At 51.6% G+C, this 22,125-nt stretch overlaps 1 protein-coding gene across 4 annotated transcripts in view; it reads right to left on the bottom strand.

The window, feature by feature from the left end:
- The window catches only part of CDH22 (cadherin 22), a 77,445-nt gene that overhangs the window by 43,149 nt on the left and 12,171 nt on the right, over positions 1-22,125 (bottom strand). For 3 of the 4 annotated variants that reach the window (XM_053992905.1, XM_053992908.1, XM_053992907.1), the window contains exons 2-3: positions 8,326-9,259; positions 4,129-4,423 (exon numbers count right to left, since the gene is read on the bottom strand). In XM_053992905.1, the coding sequence (XP_053848880.1) occupies positions 4,129-4,423; positions 8,326-8,550 (520 nt within the window). In that variant the 5' untranslated portion in view covers positions 8,551-9,259. Of the gene's footprint in view, positions 1-1,577; positions 1,640-4,128; positions 4,424-8,325; positions 9,260-22,125 lie in introns of those variants that run through there. The other variant, XM_053992909.1, reaches the window with a different exon arrangement.

Below are 22,125 nucleotides of genomic sequence, written 5' to 3'. Positions count from 1 at the left end.
GTCTCTCCCTTTGGTGCTGGATTCTGCTCAACTCTGATATTTTGGAGAGATCCACCCAGAGGTATCCACAGAGGCTGAGCCTGGGGTGCCAGCACAGAGCAGCCTGTGAGCTCTTGACCAGCAGCCTCTCCCTGAGGTGACAGGACAGCAGTGAAGCTGTAAACAGGATTTGCAGCTCAGCCCCCATCCTGCACACACACTGCTCCTTGGTATGCGTGCTGTGGGCACAGGGGAGTCAGTGAAAATACTCCCCAAAAGCCCCTGCCTTCCTCAGCCTGGATGACTCCAGGGCATGGCCTCCAGCCCAGCTCCCCTGGGGGCTGAGCAGGGACCTCTCCATCCCTCTACAGACCCATCTGCCCTCCCTGCCAGGCTGCAAACCTCCCACAGCAGTTGCACTACTGCTCCTGATGCCCCAGGCCAGATCAGTTTTCTCCAGAGAAGCCAATTGCTGGTTTTGCAGCTGGTTCTGCTGTGCAAGGGAGGCCAGATAAAGCTATTGGGTCAGCTTCCACTTTGGATGTGCTTCTTCCAAGTGTAGGATATCCCTGTGTAGAAAACAATGACTTCTCCAGCCTGGCTCATAGGCTGGGGCTAGCTCCAGGTACCACCTCTGCCCTTTACAAATCCCCTATCCTCCTGACCATCCTGCATCTGCCACTTTTGATCCATCAGATAACAACAGCAATCCCTTTCCTCTTCCCTTTGCAGAGGTTTACAGGGAGTCTGGATGAGTTCATGGAAGACAGATACCAAAGCTGACTAAACCCCCAGAAACCACCCACAGCCAAAGAAATTTCCAAGCTGAAAACAGATGCTGGCTGGGAGAATATTAAGAGGAGCATCACATGTCCTGTGTGTGCTGTTCCTCCTTCCTAAGAATGCACTTTGGCCACTGCCAAGGCAAGATCCTGGAACAAAGAGGCCTTCAGTCCACCCTCAGTCTCAGAGTCTCAGGCAGCACGTACAAACACACTGCCCTGGCCCCAGCGCAGAGCAAGGGGCAGCTGTGCTGCAAAGCACTCCCAGTTACTCTGAGAGTTTGTGCACTTCTCTCATTTGTTATTCCCTCTTAGACACTAGGAAATCAAATGACTTTCCCTCCCAATTAGTACTCCTTCATTATGCAAATAATGTCCTTTGATCTGCTCCTGCTGTCACAGAGCGGATCTGACTGTATTTGGTTTATTCCTCTTCATGCCCCAGGAAGGCACCCACCTCTGGGAGCTGGGACTCTGCTTTTGGCAGGGAATGGAGAATGTAGCTGAGAGCTGCCTTGAGTGAGAACAAAAACCACCCAAGCACAAACCCCAGTGAGGTCTGGGAAGGCAAGACCATGAGAGGAGGAAGAAGGGGTCACCCTTAACTTTTCAGGCTGGGATGCAGAGCAAAGGCTTCAGAGCAGCAGAGACAGGGAATCAGCAGCTCCCTATAGCTCCAAGCTGGAGAGCAGCCCTGTCCTTGGAGTGGCCCCAGCCCCTTCCCCAGCAGAGCACAGCTGAATCCAAGTGGTGCTGAGAGCAGGCATGGCCACCAGCAGGTCCCCAGGCTTTGATCTTGATACACTAATAGCCAACCTAAGTTCCCCAGCCTTCGTTCTCCTGCTTGGCCAACGCCAAGCTGGGATCACCTCTACCCACTCAGGAAGGCAGCAAGGCACACTCCCCATTCAGCCTCATGACAATACCCCACAGCTCTAGGGGAGATGCTCTGTCCAGCTCAGAGACAGCAAATGTCACTATCAATACCAACCACAACAAAGCCATGAGCACAGCTGCACCCAGCCTTGATGCCACAAAAGGAGCACTCCCACACAAAAAGGGCCTGGCAGGTCTCTTCCCACAAGAATATCCTGAACTTCACCTCCCTGGCCCAGCAGCTTCCCATATCCTGCACCCTCAGCCCTTCCTACAGCATCTGGAGCTGAACTTCTCACACCAGGTCCACGACCAGCCGTATCTATCTCCCAGCTGCTGAACCTCAAAGGGTTGAGCAGAAAGCTCCTTGCCAGCCTTGCCTGTTTATGCTTTCACAGGATGTGTCCATCTTGTCCTTCGTGCTGCCTGTTCCTGGGCAAAGCAGGGTAAGCCAGCTCTGCACTCACACTGCTGGGGCCCGGGCAGCAGCAGCACGGGAAGATGATGTGTCAAGCCTTCCCTGGGCCATCTCCAGGGCAAGGCTGCTCTGGAGGAGCCCGTACACTCCCCAGGATGGCCAGACTGCAGAAGGCTCCGAGGCTGTGGCAGGCAGGTAGCCTGGAAAGCAGAACAGGCTCTTGGCTCCAGCTCCCCTCTCCAAGCACACAGCTGGGAAATGCAGCCCACGCCGTTCACAGCACTCCTCTTCACTTTTAACTTCCGAGTATTTTAATTTGCAGGAATCGCCTTCTTTCATGTTGTGAAACCGTGTTTCTTTCTCCCTCTGATCTCCAATTTCGCATAGAAACTGTCTCCTTTGATATGTCTTGTTCACATCAGTCTGATCAGGCAGCTCCATAATTGTTAGTGATTTTCAAAGAACTGGGATCCTTGTCTAATACCCAGAGTTGAGAATTCCTTGCTTTTTAAAATGTTGTTCAAGCAAATCAGATTAATTTAATTTCTTTCTTCCCTTTGGGAACAGGATGCCTCTTGCTTTGGTGCCCACATGCTGTCTTTCATTTCTCCAGGAGCACCCAGCTGTAGTTCAAGGGGTCACTCTCTGACTGAGGGAAGGATTTGCACAGCTAACTGGAAGCAGAAGAAGAGCTTGGGATGCCTCAGAACTTGTTCTCCATACATGAAGAGAATCTAGGCAGCAGCAGCTCCTCTGGTGCAGGCAATTCCTGTACATCTGTACCTGCTGGAGGCCACGCACCAGCCTTGCAATATGCTGCACACGAACCATGGAGAGCTGGAGCTCTGTCCTGAGGAAGTGCAGACCTGAGCACCATTCCCTGCACTCTGCTGCCAAGATGCCTCTGCAGCCAGACCTTCCTGCAGCAGCACAGCAGGACCTGGTGGCTGCCCTGAGCTGGCCTCTCACGCCCCTGGTGCAGCTCAGCTGCTGCCCCTGCCCTGGGGGCTCTCTGCAGTGCTGGCACTGTTACTGCCCCCTGTGCTCACTCCTCTCCTGCTGACAGTGTTGGGGTCCCGCCTGATCTTCAACATCAGCCTTTCACAAGCTGTCTGCTACTTGGACACAGCCTTTGGGAACATGATTTACAGTTCCTGCTTGCAGCACATGCTGACACACAGAGCCTGCTACAGGGGTAGCAGAGAGCCCAGCGTGCACAGGGGACGGCGTGGCTTCAGGCAGTGCAGCACCAGCCATCCTCCTGGGCTCCAGCTGTGCTCAGCAGCATGGGAACCCAGCAGAAGTGAGGGCAACAGTGCTGCAGCTCACACATCACCTCCCTGCACCCCTCCTGAAGCTTGGGTGAGCACAAAGCCGACTGTCCTGCTCTGCCATCCCAGCCTCATCATCCCAGCCCGGCCCTCAGAGCTTCAGTGAGGCTGATCACCAACACACTTAAGAGGGGCCTGGTGCCAAGGGGATGGGCAGTTAAGGCGAACACAGGGAAGCCACACTTCTGTCACAGGGACATGAATTCCCCAGTCTCAGCCAAAAATGCCTGGCCCCTCAGAGAAGAGCAGATCCAGCTGAGAAGGGACTGGCAGTTCTGCATGGGGGCACACAAGGGGATGATGTCTGGGCTCAGAGGAGCAGCAAAGCAGCACACAGAGGACTGCCTGAGCTGGGGGAGAAGCACCACCCAGACCAATCTGAACCACAGGCAGACATGAGCCCCTTGATTTGTGAGGGTTTAGTCCAACCATCCAGCATTTAGGAGGGAGGGGGCTGTGCAAAGCCACAGTCAATGCACAGCAGGCAGCTGCCACCACCACGACCCATCCCCGGAGCACAGCTTAGGGCTGAGACTGAGCGCTCAGCCAAAGGCTGGCAATCAGCTCAGAGGATTTATCCACTTGTTTTTCTTAAGCCACCTTATTTATTTCTCCCTTTTGACTCCCTAGCTCTGGAATCCCTGGGATTTGCAAGTGGTTTTTGTAGGGTACAGCAGGCTCAAGGTTTGACAAGAGAGAGGTGCAGCTTTCCCAGCCCGCACTGCCCCCGCAGCAGACCTACCGACAGGGGACAGCTCCGCCACGCTGCCGATGTAGGGCCCCTCCAGGAAGCGCGGCTCGCTGTCGTTGATGTCCTGCACCTTGATGATGAACTCTGACTCGGGCTCCAGCAGCTGGTCCGTCTGCCGGTCCCGGGCCTGCGCCCGCAGCGTGTAGAAGGTTTTCTGCTCCCGGTCCAGGCGCTCAGTGGCGTGGATGTCACCTGTGATCTCGTCGATGAGGAAGATGGTCCCTGCGCCCTCCCCGGAGATGGTGTACTTGATGGAGCCGTCTCCCTCATCCGAGTCCGAGTGGATCTGCCAGGGAAAGAGGGAGAGGGTGGGAGCAGGCTGGGGCTGTGCTTGTACCCAACCCTAGCCACCTGCACAAGATGCCCATGGCCCCTGTGTGATGCCCCTCTGCTCACTCTGCGCTTGTTGGACTGGATGGTGACAGAGAGCATCACCAGACAACTCCGGTGCATAAAGGAAGGCCCAATAAATTGGAACTTCAGGCCTGCCGTTACAGCTCTGCAGATTACAGATTCTGCCAGTGCCCACCCCCACTACAAACCAAGGGAAAAATCCCTTTAATAAGGGGTTACGAGATGATGGAAAAGCAAAGGACAACTCAACTGCACTCCAAAGAAAGAGGCTTCCCTATGGGCAAGGACCCAGGACTCTGGCAGCATGGGACCACCTCTCCCAAGCTGCACAGGTACCTCACCATCAGCATCCCTCCCCTTCTATGCAACCAATTGCCCAAAGTCCATCCTCATCCACCTGCTTTGCCTCAGCCACAGCTACCTTCCATGATCTGGGCAGCTGGAGCTGACAAAGTCTCCCTGCTGAAGAGCTCACACACTTGCTGCGCCCCTGTGCTGGGTTTATGTTGCAGGATAACAGGGGTCACAACGTCCTATCATCATACCCAGAGCCCCACCTGGACAAAATCTGCAAAAGATTTTGACAACATCTTGATTGTGACAAATTAGCTCATGTTCAGGACTAAAAACAGACCCTGAGGAAGATGCCTTTGCAGGCAATCTCTGCTGTTTCATGTTTTTAATTAAGACAATGTTTAGAATTAGGAAAAGAAAGGGTAAACAGCAGTTTTCCATGGACCAAGAGCTGACTGGAATCCAGGCCAGACGTCCAGAGATAATTTTATTGGTGGCATTAAACTGAGTTATGAGGTTTTTACAATCCAGCCACTTATGAGAAATCTATTAACAGTAACTGGACAGGCAGAATGCATCTTGACAGAGAGCAGCATGGGCATTAATTGGGACAATCCATAATGGGACAGGCCCCCGGAAAGGTTTCATCAGCTGCTTTCATTTGTTTCCTACAATTTTTGCTTAGAATCAGCAAAGTCATGTCCCCCCTCCACAAAAAGAAAAAAGCTGTCCATTAATCGGCTAATGAAATATGAAAATGTTTATGGGCCATTCAATCTTCCAAACTGCAGTTCTATAATCCACCTTTCAGACATACAGCTCTACCAGCAAGAATTTATACCAGAGCTGCCTCTTTTTTTACGATGCCTTCATTATATTTGTCTTGTTAGATACAGTTTATGTATTTATTTCACAAGTGAGGGACCCACACGTTAGGCAGTTCAATGCATTTTGCACAACATTCACAAATTACTGCCCATGGTGACACATCTCTCAAGGCTTGCCTGGAAGGAGACCTTCACTCAGCTCACTAATAGGGCTGTGAGCCCAGCAGAGTCTGGGACCACCGTGATGGCTTTGGCTGCAAACGTGCCTATGGGGTGGTCACCCCCCCTGGCCACCTGCAGCATCCTGCCCTGGTCTGTGGGGATGGTCATCCCATCCTGGCCATCCAGTCCCAACCCTCCCTGCTGGCTGGTGGAGAGCTTGCTGCCCTCTTCACTTTATCATCCTCTCCCAGTTCTCACTGCTACTCCGTGAGCTTTTCAGAACGAAGAAGGAGCACCAGGTCTGTACAGCGCAGGCAGCAGAAACCTGCATTTTCTGCTGAACACTGGGCTCATGATTAATAATTAGGCTAGAGATAAAGCATCCAGCACCACATTGAGCTCTCAGCACGTCCTCTTCACATATTTGCTCATCACTGACTGCTCGGAGCAGACACCAGCATCCCTGCAAACCGGAATGCTAGGAAGAAAAATGGAGCCTGGGCTCAAGGGGCTGCAGAGATTGATTTACAGGGGAAGATTAAAAGAGCTAAATCTGTGCTGCTTGGCTAAACAACAACTAATGGGGGAGGGCCAGATCGCAGACTACAGAAACACGAGGGGAGATGCCACAGACCCGACCACATCCCAGGTGTTCTCTCCTCCCCGTTCTCTCCTCCCCGTTACAGCAGGCAGGCTTGGCACAGCCTCAGGGCTCCCTCCACCCCTGGGCACGGCAGGAGACTGAAGTCTCACAGCTCTGGCACACGCTGGGCCCCACGAGCAGAGGGACCACCCAGCCCTGCCTGCAGCTCAGCCCCAAGCAAGGACAGCAGTGTCTGCAGAACTGGGACATCCAGCGGGCGGACAATGGGCTGATCTGTCCCATTTGTCAAACAGCAAAAATTGTTTCCTTGTCCTAAAAGACTACAACCAGAATTCTTACGAAGCCATTAATTACATACTAATAATTAAATCAAAATTAAATATGAACAGAGGTGCACATTCCTTATTAAAAGCAATTAAACAGAAAGCACAGATACACAAATAAAAAATGACTCTGGGGCTAGAAAAGAAAGAAAATCAAATAAAAACTAGCCCGTAATAAAGGCGCACTCTGTTTGCTCCAACTCATAAAGCCCGAGTTCATCAATTTTCTTTAAATATTAGCAACTTAATTAAATCTGCTTTTTTCCCTTTAATCCTCTCCTCTATCTAAAATAGATCTGTCCACATGCAGAAGTTTGTAACTAGTGCTGACCCCATAATTCTATTTAAAAAACCCAAAGAAATCCACATCAAACTGACAGCAGCCTCAGGGGAAATTACAGTTCAGAAGAAGGATTAGCTAGAGAACCCAGATTTTATGGAAATGGTATTGGCCCTGCAGAAAGCACGTGTAGGTGTGTGAGAGGCATCCACAGAGGGCAAGCCCCACTACTCTGCAGGGTCCCCCAGTGCAGGAAGGCTCTGGACCCACAGACTCTGCTAAGAGGGCTGGCACACTGCTGGGGACAAAGAGTGTCCCAGGCGAGCACTCCATCCTCTCCCAGCACCAGGAAAAGCCTGGCCCTGCTGGCTTTCAGCCCTGGGGACCACAGGCAGTGATGTCAGTGCTGCTGCCGTGAGCCGGGCGGGCGATGCGGTGGCTGATGTGGAAAGGGGCTGTAAAACGGGTGAGTTGTAGGTTTCGGTTCAGTTGGAGCCGAGGCATTGCCAGGCCTGTGACAGGGCCCGGTGCCTCCGCTGCTCCCAGGGGAGCCATGAATTAGCTGTGCCTGCTCCGAGGGCGGCGGAGGAGCGCGGCTTTGAGTGTCTGCTGAAACGGACACAAATCACCACTGAAATCCCTGCTGGCCCCCAGCCAAGAAACCCATTTTCAAGCTCCTCCAGACTCATGCCCAGACGGCTGAGGCCATCAGGCAGCCCTGCTGTACAAGCTCTTGGGCACTTTCCTTCGGGGTGAGCCCATGCCTCCAGCTCTAGCTGGATTGTAGCGTGTTCCTCTGACTGGTCCCAACAGCTAGCACTGCCTTCACCCAAATACAAACACCATGTCTGCCTGACACATGGGGCAGCTGTTTCTCCAAAGCTCCCAGAAAAGGATAAAGCCCAGCAACCCCAAGGTGAAATGCTCCTTCAGCCTCAGGACACCAGGAGTGGAGGGAGCAGAGGTCCATGTCCAGCCTTCCCAGGAGGTCACACACCAGGGAAGTGTGGTGAGCTCCCACCTGCAGACCCAGTCCTGCCCAGCAAGGCACTGTCACCTGCCAGCAGCTCCCACAGAGACAGGGCTTCTTGCACCCACCCCCAGACACCACAAGAAGCCAGTATACGACTGTAAGAACGCAGATGTAAATCTTGGTGTGTCCTGTTATCATCCCTGGGAGCACATTGACCTCACCACCCCCAGCAGGGACCAGGCTCCTGCCATTGCAGTCCACAGAGTATTTCTCTAGCCAGGCTCCCGTGAACAACCTTCACATGAGCCCTCTCTCTGCTCAGCACCGCCAGCATGTCCACCCTGCCCCATGGAGATGTCAGGTCAGCTTACCTTCCCCACATACAGCGGCTCCGTGCCCGTGTACTCCTCCACCACAAAGAACTGATTCCAGACCCAGCCGCGCTTCACTCGCCCGCTGGCCAGCAGTGCAGGATCCCCGGGCTCCCCTAGGCCAGGGCCCTCCACCGCCGTGTGCATGGCCCAGGACCCCAGCTCCTGGATGGCGCAGAACAGCAGCAGCATGGTCCACGAGAAGCCCTGCAGACCCTTCGCCATGGCACTCTAGGAGGCTGCATGAGCAGGAGCTTCTGGATGTGCAGCCAGCATCCTTTAGGGAAAAGTAGGAGGAAAGTCCACACTAGCAGCGTGAGGCTGCTTGGTCAACGCAGAGCATCCCCGTCCCTGCTGCATGCCGTGCCCTGCAGCTGGAGCACTCCTGTCCTGTGTGAGTCACACCTGTGACAAGAGGTGTCCCGGACTGCCCGCTGCTGCCGTGGGAGCAGTCAGTGCTGGTGCCTCGCAGGCTGCTCCTGGGTCTCCAGAGCAGAGTCTGGCAGCTGGCATCTGTCCCCCAGGACAGAGCTGCAGGGCTCTGTGCTCGGCTGCCGCCGGTCTCGCTGGGGAAGGGGGTGACACACAGCCTGCTGCCCACCCCGCTGGCGGGCACACGGGGCACGGACACCCACTGCTGGCATTCACAGGAGGAGAAGGAAAGCTCTTCCACAAAGGTTTTCGCAGAGGAGTTAACAGGATGAGCTGCTGTGGCCAACGTCTGCCTGCCCTGTGGCAGCCTGGCACTACTGTGCAAGGGGTGTGGCGGTGCAGGTGTCCGTGAGGTTCACAAGGCCATTTGTAACTCCTGTCTCCAGGGGATCACCATCCCAGTGCCTGCTGAAGGGTCCTTTGCCCAGATGATTCCGGTCACTTCCATTCTCTGCTGGTTCATGCAGGGAGGTGCAGGGCAGTCAGCAGCATCTCCAGGAGCCTGGAAAAAGCCAAGGTGTCAGAGCTGGTATGAAAACACAGCCCAATGTCCCCCCATGCTGCTCCTGCAGCCTTGCTCAGCATCTCCTGCCCTGCCCTGCCCCAGGTGCTCCACAGCAGGGCCAAATCCCACAGGTCCTGCCAGAGCAGGAACACAACAGGGAGGGCTGCAGAGCTCTCAGCACTGCAGACATCTGCTCCAGCAGGGACTCCGAGACCAAGGACCCTGCTGACAAGGGCATCCCCTCACCACATGGTCCTGGCTGTTGTGAGGAGTGAGGTCTGTGCCTGGAGGGAGTCACTGGTGCCCACCCACACTGTTAGGAGATGTGTAGCAGCACTCCTGGCACAGCACAGCTGCTAGTGCCTGTGCAGGACCAGACCACAGCAGTCCTGCACAGGCAGACAAGGCTCACACTGAGGGGTACCAGCCCCTGGTACAGCCTATGCAGACACTCCTGAAGCCCTTCCTGCAGAACCTTTCTGTCATCTCACCTCTGCAGCCACAGGCAAGAGAAAAGCATCTGTTCAAGAATTTGCCACCTGGCTGACTCTAAAGGTAACGGTTTGAAAAAGGGCTCTGGTGTAAGCTTCAAGCCATCCTCAAGGCACTAAGGGCTGAGACATGAGACCTTTAGCCAAGGGTACATTGCATCCAGTGAGCACATGGAGAGAAGAAGCCTCATCAGGAGATGGGGATGCAGCATCCATCTCTCCCTGCACCAACGCCCTGAGGTTCCACCAGAGCTCTGCAATACCAGCCACAGCCTGATCTACTCATGAAACATGCACCAGTCTGCAGAATCCATCTCCTGTCAGCTGTTACTCTTAATAGAAGGCAGAAAAAGGGTGAATGGAAATGCAAATGATCCTGGACTAGATGTCCATCTACTCCCCATAGAAAGGGAACTGGACTGTGCTTTGCACAGACCCCTGCATGAATCTGAACAGTTCAGAGGAGGGACAGCTCCCACATATTTCTCCAGCCCTTTCCCTCACTTGCCATTCCCCAGTGTGACTCCACCAATGGGACTGCTTCCCAAACAGGGAATGTCTGCTGCACTCTTTGCTGTCTGCATTCACTTGTCTGGACAAACACTTCCCTGAGAACCACGATGCATCATTCTACACTGCCTGTTCATGGCTCACAAGTTGTGTGTCACACAATGTGCACAAATCTGTTCACCAAAAGGTCTCACACACATCCCATCCCCATGCACAGCTAAGATCACTCATACACACTGGCTTCTTTTGTCTATTTGTGTCTCACTAGTGTGCACACACATTTCCTCCCCATGTACACACGCTATATTCCACTCACACATGCACATCAGCTGTCACATGGGCCAGCCCTGTGCACTTCATGCTCCAAGGAAGACAGGGTCTCCAGTGTATTTTAAGTTAGCAATCATGGTACAGAAGCAGTAACATTGCTCCCCGCTCCTCCTCCTTGCCAGCCCATTTATTATAAAGGTATTTCCACAGCAGCCAGGTGAGGCTGTTGGCAATGCCATGACTGTCTTGCAGGCAGGCCTCCCCACGCAGAAGTGCTTCCTGTCCCTGCTCCCAAAGGGCAGCTGGTGAGGATCCCTATCAAACGCCAGAGTATTTAACACTGCACTCTTAGGGGAGCAAGACTACCTGTAGGTGGGGGACTGAGCCATCTCTTCCCACACAGAAGGTAAAGAAACTTCACAGATCAAATGCAGAGATTGGGGTCCCTGCTCTGGAGCAACGGAGCTGAGGCTGCCCGACCCACAGCAGGCTCCAGAGCAAGACACTCACAAAAACAGCACCAGTGCAAGTGTGCTTTGTCACATTTACCTGGGTATACATAAGATAAATACAGCAAGACATAGCGCATCACTGTCACAAACAGCACCTCTCCAAATTCTCACACCTAGGAGATCTCTGGTTATTTTGGAGTAGGTTACCCAGATAGTGAGACATGTCAATAAACTGAGCAGCATAAGCTGTGCCAGAGCAAGAGTTTCAGGTCAGCAGCAAGGGTAAACAGTAAGTGTGGGAAGAACACCCTACCCAGCACCTCTGCCTGTCACTCTGCAGCACTTTTGCAGGCAACACCTCTGGTTGTATCCAAAATCTGAGTACAAATGAGTTGTAGCTGGTAAACTCAACTGCCAGAAAGAGAATTTAAAAAATAATCCATCTGCAAGTGGTCTCAGGACAACTGTGTCAGCCAGAGCCTTGGGGAGAAGCAGCCACCACCTGCTGAAATCTCCCATTCTGCCCACCCAGCATCTGTCCTTGCCATCCAGGAGCAAATCTATCCACACAGATTTATAAAGCCCTGCCAGAAGCCTGACAAGGCAGCAATGCCAGTGCCAGGGTGCAGTTCTGCAACACTGAAGGCCTTCTGAACACATGGGGAGGCTGCAAGGAAGCCAGTCCAATGGAGCAAATCCTGGCACCACAACTAACATCAGCATCCAGGGTCTCCAACCGAGCTGGCACAAGAAGGCAGCACATTCCCACTGCCTCCAGAACCCAGCACTGAGGGCACACAGCTGGCAGAAAGCACCAGCACTGGCTCTGTCACAGCAGTAGGAGCCACCTTCACTCCCCTCATCACATCATTTCACACCTCAGCGGCATCTGATTTCCCGCACGACACAGCTACCCCAGGCACACACTGCAGACAGCCCTGTACACACACAAATGGAACTGCTCCTTGTTCAGAAATGGACACCGGGCCACTCTGTCAGCCTGACCAGAGTTACAGCACACCAATGGAAGCAGCACAGTCCCAAACAGTATCAATAAACCAGTAACAAGAACAGCTTAAATGCACACACTAAGGCAAAGCAGGAAAGAGGAAGTGAGGGCAGAAGATGCTGCAGTGGGCGAGCTCCACTTGAGCAGAGCTGCTCCCTGGCTGGCAGACAAGCTGGCCCACAGTTCCCAAGGCAACTTGTTCAGCCCCGTTGCATCTGAGCACTCCACAGAGCAGATTCTGCCATGGAAAGGAGAGTCCTGCTGAACACCCCTGGGGCTGGGCTGCGTTGCTGTGGGAAACACAACCTTATGTATAGTCTCAGCTATTGTGCTGTTTTTTATATTTAACAGATTTCTCATCTGAGCCAATGTGGTTTGCCGGTGATAGTGTCACATGTCCAAAGTTCAGCTATTCTCAGCTGAGCTGTCTGCATGCTCTTCCTCTGGGCAGCAATGCAGGATTGAGTTGCCTCATCCAGGTCCCAGACATCAAAGCCCAACTACAGAAACCTGTGGCAACTTCCAGTCTCCTGCACCACAAAATGCGGGCCCAGGCTCATTGCTGCAAACCAGATCCTTCTTCTCCAGTGACAAATCTTCAGCCTGTGTCTCTTCTGTGACAGCTTCAGGGTCATGTCTCTCCTCAGTGTGCAGAACCTTCTTTCCAGCTGTCACATCACAGACCTCTTGCAGAGGCTACAAAGCCAAGAGCCCCAAGTCCTACTCATGCCCTGGCAGCAGCAGGAGTCAAGACACCCCAGAAGGTCCCATCCAGAGGAACTAGGACTAGCACAATATTTATTTCCCTATGTTATTGAAAACCTTTCACCAACAGCTGGAAGTGCCCCTTCTCTCTGCCACACGAGAGCAGTGGGGCTGTAAATAACCAGTGGGAGCTGCTGCTGCAGCCAGCCCAGCCCACAGCAGCACACGTGCTCCCACATGGCAGCGTGCATGGCAGCACTCACCACACCAAGGTCTCCATGCAGTGTGAAGCACCAGACCCTCACACTGCCCCAGGCCCAGGGGGATGTCCCCTCTCCTGCTGCTCTGCCATCCTGCTTCCAATTATCAGCACCAGTCCCCCCTCCCCTCCCCACAGGAGCTCGTGCAGTTTGTTGGTGTGCATTTGGCACAGCTATACTGTACATCATGTTGACAGTAGAAATTACATCCTGAGCTTATGTTTTACACTGTGCTCTGTCAGAACTCACCGCAGCCCAGTGATCAGGACAAATTGAATAGCATCCCGTCCATGTCAATATTTATTTCATTTTATAAATGCAGGCTGATGCAGGAGAAAGTAGGCAGGGGGAGGGGGAAGACATGGGCAGGCAATAGCACACCAGAATAGCAGTGCCCAGTACACCACAGTCCTGCATTACTGCCCAGGAGCCCAGGGAGGACTGTCCCACCCAGAGGCCAGGGAGCATCCCTGGGACCTCACGCAGTGCTCCCATGCACATAGCTCTACTGGAAGGGTTGGCACACCAGTACTGCTCCTCTGACAAGCCCTAATAATTGGTAAAAAACACAGAACTGCCCACCAGGTACCAGAAGATGCAAAGGCAGGGAAAGAGAGCCTTCTCTCCTCACCCCCAGTCTGCAGCCTCACCAAACATGAACTGGGATGTCCTCTTTGGCTCCCCACTCCTCCCAGCAGAGTGGCACCAACCACCAGCACAAGCATCAGGACTGCTCCAGCTGTTCAGAGCAGCCATGAGGATGCTACAAAGGCTGCTGAGGAGGAAGGCAGGAGCAAGGCACTGCTTGTGCCACCCTCTAGAATGCAGAGACACAGCATGAATACCAAGCACATGAGAGGAGCTCCTTAAAGCTTGGGCTTTATTCTGCTTTACCACAGCCCTTCCACACCCCAGAGGACACAAGGAAATGAAGGCTGTAGTAGGAGGGCTGCTGGACAGAGGCAATACCTCAGTCCTGACACCCATAGTCCTCTTGCTGCTGGATTAGCTGCCTGCAGAATGAGTTCAAACTAGGAATGTCGGAGTCCAGGACATCCCTCTGGCTGCCCTGGCTGTCTTGAGACCCTGGCAGGGGGCTGGGAGACCTTGGCAAGAAGTCAAAAACACCTGTGGCTTCGATTTTAGCCCATGGGAGAGGCTGCCAACTCTACATGAGGAATTAGAAGCCACAAGGGTTTGAGTAGTGTAATAGGTGAATTGACACAGGGTAGAAAAGTAGAATTTTGGGGTTTTTAGAATGTGATTCAGGGATACAAGGTGGAGGAATTTGGGTGTGTCCTGGCCTTCTTCTTGTCCTCCATGTCTTGGTGTGATGGTGACACTTTTCTATTGGTTTAAGGTAGAGACACACTGTCTAACATAGGTGATAGCTATTGGCACATTATTGTAAATATAATACACGTAATTTCTGATATAAAATGTAGATGCTGCCCGACAGGGCAGGCAGATTGCCATGGCTGCTTTACTAGACGGATCTCAGCAGGTCAGAGAAAGAATGCTATAGATAAAGAAAAACAAACAACCTTGAGAACTCGATCCTACACATTTTCACACTCCTTCTTTGGCGGCATGGGCTGGGAAACAAGGACTTTTACAATCTTGGGGTCAGCCCAGCATTGAGACCCCGAGCTAGGAGCACCCCTTACACAGCTCCAGCCCCACTACCCAGCAAAGCCCAGGAAGGAGCAGACAGCAGCACAGCAGGGACAGTCCTCAGGGTGGGGACAGCAGTGGCTGCCAGCACCTGCATGCAGAATCCCAACCCCATGGCTGAAAACTGGGAGCTTGTGGACTCCCATGCTGCCAGAGAGCTGCTCCTTACAATGTGCTCTCCCAAGGGCAGATCATGCAGGGACAAAGGGGGCATGAGAAGAGCTGCGGTGTGCCCAAGGTCTGGAGCAGGTATCTCTCACCTGTCATGAGGAAGCCACACAGGTCCAGCACTGTTCTGCCAGCTTGGGCACTGACCACAGCTACCTCACAGGGAGGCTGCAGAGAAGAGCATGGGGAGATGTAAGAGGCAGGTTGGAGATGCAGACAGAGTACAGTCACAGCTTTGTCAGTGGTTTGCAGCTCTGCTTCCAACAGGAAGGACTACAGCACCTTTGGAGACAACCCAGGATAGAAAGTCAGATGGACAAAAGCTCCTACTTGGACTCCCAGCAAGCAGCCATAAGTGCCCCACTGTTAGAGCAGCAAGAAGAGCACAAGTTTCACAACAGCTTGTTCCCAGAACATGCAAACCTATCTGGAAACCCTTTCTAAAGAGTGGGGCCAACCTCCAGCACCAACCAGCCCCCTCCATTCTCTGCCCAGCTCCTTCTGACCCCACTGTGCCTTTACCTGAGACCTCGGAGGGTGTGCACTGGCTCCAGCACCATCCACACGTGTCAGCTGTGTCACCTCAAGGGAACAGCTGAAGCCATAGCAGGCACAAGAGCAGCTCTGGGGGTCAAATTAGTGCCAGCTCAGTCTGCACCCCACAGGGAGCCCACCTGCCTCACATGTGAGAGCGTGGGCAGCACAACAGGCCAGCCTCAGACAGCCCTTGCTGGGAGATGGGGCAGGAAAAAGCAGCAATTACTCCAACAGCAATTCTTTTCCAGCACTGCCTACAGTGCAGCACGGGCTGTGACCACATCTCCTCCTGTTAAACAGGATTCAAATCCGCTTAAAGCTCCCCTTCCTGGGAAAAGGAACAGGCTGGCTAGAGCACACTCCCCAGATCTGTTGTATGGAGGTAATACAAGCATGGCTAGGCTGCTGCAAAGCTTTAAGATGGTTCATAATCTCCAAGCCTAGGGCTAAGACATGAACTCAGGCTCTCTGGAGCTCACTTTCTCTACTGGATATTGTAAGACAAGATGAGGCAAAGATGAGACGTTTTTCTCTTTTATAAACTTCTCCTCAAAATATAGAGACGAGAGATGAGGCAATCTTGCCAGATATAAAATACTGTCAACTCCAGGCCAGGCAGGTGTATCACAATCAAGCTTCCAGCATCCCACACGCTGTCTCTTGACAAGAGATGTCAGTACCACACCAAGCACCTGGGCCAAGCACCCACTCATATCCCCACAGCCCCCCACAGCTCCTCTCCAGCATTCAAGAGGCACCTCAGGATTACTCCTTTGGGCTGGACAATGGAATGCTCAGGGCACCGAGCTCCCTGCCCCACAGGGAATACTCTGCAGTTTCAGAACACCAGGGACCAACAACACAACCTGGCTGCAGCCCTCACAAACCAGTGTCCTTGACTGGAAAACACGAACACACATCACTAATTCTGTAAGGGATGGCAGCACTGCTGAGAGAAAAGGTGTGGGATGCCCACTCACATCAACACAGGTGATGGTCACAGCCACTGCACTGCAAGCTCCCATTCCACAGCAGATCCCATCAGTGCCACTTCAGTCTCAATGTTCAGATAAAGCCGGACAAAGTACCAGAATACTGGTGCCACAGAGAGCATCTGGAAGCTAGACAGGTTTTTGCCACTGCAAGTTCTGGAACTCCCATTGCACCCTCTGCTGAAATGGATCCTGCAGAAGGCAGACTCTAACCCAGTGTCCTTTCCAGAATATCACCAAATTTTGCCAACCAAGCGAGAGATGGCAAGAGATATTAACCTGGATAGCAGATAGCATCACACTGTGTACAAATGCTGGAGATCAGTGGCAAAAGGATTCAAAACTGCAGAGGCTTTTGAATTAAGATATTTAAATTACTTTTGTCTTTACTTACACAGTGAAAGAGTCATGTAACCAGTTACTGGATAAGCATATCCCAAATTCAGGTCTAGACCATGCAAGGCAACATTTGGCAGCAATCTGCCTTTCAGCAAGTCTTCAGCCTTGATAGAGAGCACAGAAGACAGGCAGACAATGATAAAAATCAAGTTCTCTCTCTGATGTCACCATAGCCTCAGCTTTAACAACAGGGCAGAAAACCCATTATCCGTAGTAAAAGTTTAGTCATGCTTATTTTTGAAGTAAATCTCTGGATTTCCTCTTTCTGCTTCGTTGGAACTATTCTCTCAGCAAGGAACTCCTTCATCTGCCTTTCTTCTCAGATCAACTTGCACACAGTTAAGAAAAGTTGTTTTGGCAGAGGAATGTGTACCTACACAACGTTCAGGTCTCTATGAATAAATATGCCTCTTTCTCCCTTCTTTTTAAGTTGCTTTAAGTTTAATTATTGTCCCCTTTGATGCTGCCTTAAGAAATTATAATAGAAAAATGAGGCAACTGCCAGAGCAGGAGCTATTCACAACCTTTTGACTTCTCATGTTCAGTCACTTTCTGCTATCAGACACACTGTGAGGAACAGTATTTGTTAAAGCTCTCACACAAGCATTGTTTGGAAAGAAGTATTTTCAAAGTTTGGAAGGGTTTTTTTCCTCCAAATCTTCTCTAGTCCAAGTTTCAAAGAAATTTTAATTGCAAAGAAAATCTCAACATTTGCCCTAGGGAAGAGGTTTTCACAGCCATAACGGTCTCGCTCTGCAGCAATTTTTTTCCAAATATGGAATTTTCATGCCTTGTCTATGTGAATACAATACTTTTAATTTTTCTTTAAAAACAGTCTCTGAGAGGAGGTGGAAGCAGCCATCACAGCACCTCTGTCACAACTTCTGAGATGGACAGAGCTCCTCCTGCTGTGGTGAGAGAGCTCTAGAGCTCAGACCAAACCTTTCATTTCAGGATCTGGACAGAGACCTGTATCTGAAAGTCGTTCCCTTACAAGCACCCTGCATAAAGTCAGAAGTTGCATTCCTAGAAGAGCCACATTTTTAATGCCCCAGCAGCTCCTGAGGAGCCTGAAGTGCTCTTGTGCAGTGGGGCAGAGAACCCTCACCAACCTCCCCTGCCAGAGCTGCACCTGTGGCACAGCCCTAGGACACACAGGGACCTCCATCACCCCCCTCCTTGCCTCCTGCTGCCACTTCTTGGGGCCCTGAACACCAGCAAAAGTGACAAGAAAGGAAAGGCATGAGCCCAGAACAGGACAGGTGGAATCAAAGCTGATGGCCCAGACAACGGGCCATTTGGATAGGAATTAAAGGACAAAGTAAAATAAAGAAGCACAAAATGGAATTCTCCCGCTTTGACAAATGTGGAGGGAATTGGGTTCTTTTAAGCCAATGTTTGGCAGATGCATGAATTATTTATCATTCAATATTGTGTGATTAAATGGAAAACTGAAGGTGTTCATAGCTTTGTCTGCAACTTTCTACCTCTTGTGAAAGACTTCTCAAATTCCTACACAGAATAACAAGTGGGTATTATACTGAGTCTGAAAGGTTCAAAGAAACCTCCTTCAATTTGCTTCTCAAGGTTCAAGGTCACGTTCAGACTCAGTCCTCTGGTGAAATAAATACTATGGCAGGCACACATCACTTTCAGGAAGGTCTCTTGCTGCTGCTCACTCTTCTTCCCTATACATCTTAATCCTCTTAGCAATTTTGTCCTTGGAAATCCCTCAGTCTTCATGACAGGAGATCTGCAACCTCTCTTCACAGAACGCACGAGCCTGAGGAAGTCCCTTCCCCTGACAGCACACTGTCATTTTGAGACTAAGACCAGGCCCCCACAGAATCCTCCACAATGAAGCTGAGAGGCTGTGAGGAAGGACAGGAGAGCAGCAAAAAGCCAGGACAAGACCTGGGGGGCTGCACCTGCAGTTTTCACAGTACTTTTCTGCAGTGTAACAAGATCATCTGGTTGAGCACAGCCCAGATTAGAAGCCCATACCAGCTTTCTACTGCAGATACCTCTTTGGGTGCCTTTGGTCCAAGCTAAATGGCTTCCTCAGCACCTCAAGACAAGCCTGCAGCAATAAACAGCTGTTAGGAAGGTGGAAGAATGAGTGTAATTAGTCTCCTTAATGCCAATTTCAGCCTGATCTCTCACACTTAAGAAAACTGTTACAACGATTTTCTTTTTTTCAGAGGAGCTCATTAAATAAAAATTAGAAAGAAGATAGTATAATGGGTAAGAAAATTGTTTCTGCAACATCCTGCTAAAATCCAACACTGTCCTGCCTAAAGACAGGCTTTTCTGGTTCGGAAGAAGATGCTCCAAACCTTCCCGCTCCCCAGGAATTCCTAAGCACCAGGAAGAAAAGAAGGAATCTGGGTACCACAGGAATTTAGGAACCTGAAGCAGAATGGTGCACAGCTTCATCCCCAAAAGAGGAGGCAAACATGCTTTGCTAAGACACAGCACTGTGCAGAATATTCCACCACAGCTGGCAGAAATCCCTAGCAGCTGAGTCTCCAACACAGGTAGTGCATTTTGGCCAAGTCTGTTTGAAAGCCAACGTCTCCACGAGGAGCACAGCAAGGAGAGGGGCTGCCCAGATGATCAGAGCTCTCCTAGTCCCTTCCTGGGTCCCTGAGGCTGCACCTTGAGCACAAACAGCTCAGCAGTGAGCAGCGTTCTTGAGAACAAGCCCCAGAGCATCGCAGCCCCACAGGAGCCTCTGGATGGTCACCCTGGTAGACACTCACTGGAAGCAAAGCCCATCTCTCCCTCACAAAGAACAAACAGGAGCGACCAGAGCCTCTTGCTGGGCCAGGGACCTACACACTGGAGCACATGTGCCAGGAATACTCAGAGCACAGCGTCTGCCCATGAGCTGCAGATAACAGCTTCCTGCACAATAAAGGACTGACCTCCTTGTAAGCAACTTGCAGACAACAGCAACAGGCTAAATTTTGCATTCAACCATTAATGATTGATGCATTATTTATCTGGAATCATTTGCTTCATTCTACTAATCACATCACCACTAGCAGCTCCTGACAATGAACAGTGCTTACAGTCATGTCCCAGGAGTCACTCCCTGCCCAGAGCAACTCAACCCGAAGCTCAGTGGCCTCAGGGCTATTTCACCTCCCCAGGAAAACATCCTGCTCACTGCCCTGCAGACACCAGGAGCCACTATACCCTCTGATGGCCAGCCTCTGGCACTGCTGCACACTGCCCCATGTGCAGAGGGAGCTGCTGAAAGCAGCTCCTGTCCACCAAGGGCTCAGTGAGCAGTCAGAAGAAACCAGCACCACACTCACCCTTCTCCTGCCCCGAGTCCTTCTTGCACTTTGAGCCCAGCCCACTGCCGTGGTTTAACTGCAGAACAAAGTAGCTACAGTGAGTTTCTGCAAAATTCACATGTCAATGGCCCAACTTGGGCCCCACCAAGAAGCCCTTCCTGCAAGAGCAAACAGCCCCACAAAGAGAACCCACATGGAAACCAGACACCCCCAGAGCAGAGCAGCCCTTTGTCCCCTAAGTGCCACAGCTCAGAACTCCCCAGTTGTGTCCCCCCAGGCACTCCTGTGCAACCACTTTGCAGGCAAAACCCACACAGCAGAGGGCACAGACACCTTTCTCCAGAGGAACCAGTCCTTTGGGAATGGACCAAGTCTGGATGGGGGCTCTGGAGACAGGGACAGAGATCCCACATGTCCCAGGTCACTTGCATGCAAATGAAGAAGCATTTTAGCATCCAGTCTTGCAGAAATCAAATTTTGATATCCTTTCATGGCCACTAAATTCTGTTCACAAAGACCAAGAAAAAAAAAAAAAGGAAGTAAAAGCCTTAATAAATGCTGGAAGAGCAGGGAGCTCACACCAGCTCCCAGCCCAGCGTAGCTCAGGGATTATCTAGGCAATAGTTTATTTTTCTCTCCAGTATCATTTTCCCAGCTTGATCTCTACTGTCGCAGTATGATGGTTTCACCCCATTAGCCTTGCTTAAAAAAGTGATCCCAGGACTGTGAGTGTTATTGCCCACATAAATCAGGAGGCTTTGAATATGGAGCACCTTTAAATAAACAGCTGATGGAAGTGAAGTTCCGGGATCATTATTAATAGCTTCTCATTTCTGTGTCCGCTGTGCTGTGACATTCTTTCCCAGCAGAAAGCCTCCGCTTCCTATCCCCAGTACATCTGATCCCATGAGTCCTCCAGCCAGAATGAATGACTGTACCTTTGTGTTAATTGCATCGCCCGTTCCACAAACGGAATACTAATATTAACTAGCAAGAGGAGAAGAGTTTGCAGAGCAGGAGTGATGGGACAGTTTAGAAAGAGACACACCAGTCCCACTGCCTTTTCCAGGGCTGGTCCTTCCTCCTTGCCTCGAGGAAGGGCAAATCTTCCAACACACACCAGTAAATGCTACAACAGGTGACAAGGTTCTATTCAATTTCTGTCCTGTCTAAAGTGCCTTGTACTGGACAGACACCAATTTTCTCTGCTCTGCCAGCAATATTACACCTCTCACAAACCCCCTGTAAGCAGAATGATGCCACTCTCCACATTCCAAACAGCTTCAGGATGAGTTCAAAGCAATATACACCCTTGGAGAAGCAGCCACCACAGAGCAGCCCCAATAGAACTTAGGTACTGTTCAAAAATCTCACCTGGCCAGATCCAGTTCATTTTTCTCCAACATGACTTCCAAGGGAGAAATCACTCTCCTCCTCCACCTTCACGTATCAGGGACTCTCCTGAGCACTGCAGGAAGGTGCAGAGCAACAAGGGGCAGACCTAAGGGCAGCAACAGCTTACACCACCCACTTCCCTTTCCCAGGGTGGTGAGCCTGGGACAGGACTAGACATCTCATCAAGAAGGATCTTGGCCACCTGCTCTGGGAGCCCCTGGCCTTGCTCTCTGCTGCCAGCACTGACACATAGGTGCTCCCAGGTGGAATTCCCAAAATCTTCATGTGGAGGACCCAGAGCTGCCAACTCTGCTGCATCCACAAATGACATCTTCCCCCAGGTCTGTGGAGAGACCAAGTTTCTCCTCAGAAAGTGTTCTCAGGCTCTCTGAGGCACTTTGCCCAAAGAAAGAAGGAAATGACCCTGCTGACAGCCAGCTCCAACAAAGTGACCGATGTAAGCGCTGGCAAAAACACTCCACAGTGCTCCACGGTGCCCAGGAAAAGGCTGGCACAGGTGTTTCAGCCTCTTTACTGCAGAGACAAAAACAGAGGGTCCTGCTGCCACAGCCCACCCCCATCTCCTTCTACTGCTCTTGAGTCATGACCTGCCTACAGGTCGTGCTGCTCAAAGAGAAATCACAGGGGAAGCAAATATCCCAAAACAGCCTGTTGCTGTTTGCAGAGACAGAGTTT

Source organism: Vidua macroura, chromosome 17, assembly GCF_024509145.1.
Source record: "Vidua macroura isolate BioBank_ID:100142 chromosome 17, ASM2450914v1, whole genome shotgun sequence".
Classification (NCBI taxonomy): domain Eukaryota; kingdom Metazoa; phylum Chordata; class Aves; order Passeriformes; family Viduidae; genus Vidua; species Vidua macroura.
Note: the sequence above shows the minus strand (reverse complement) of the source record. Positions and strands in the feature narration are given on the sequence as shown.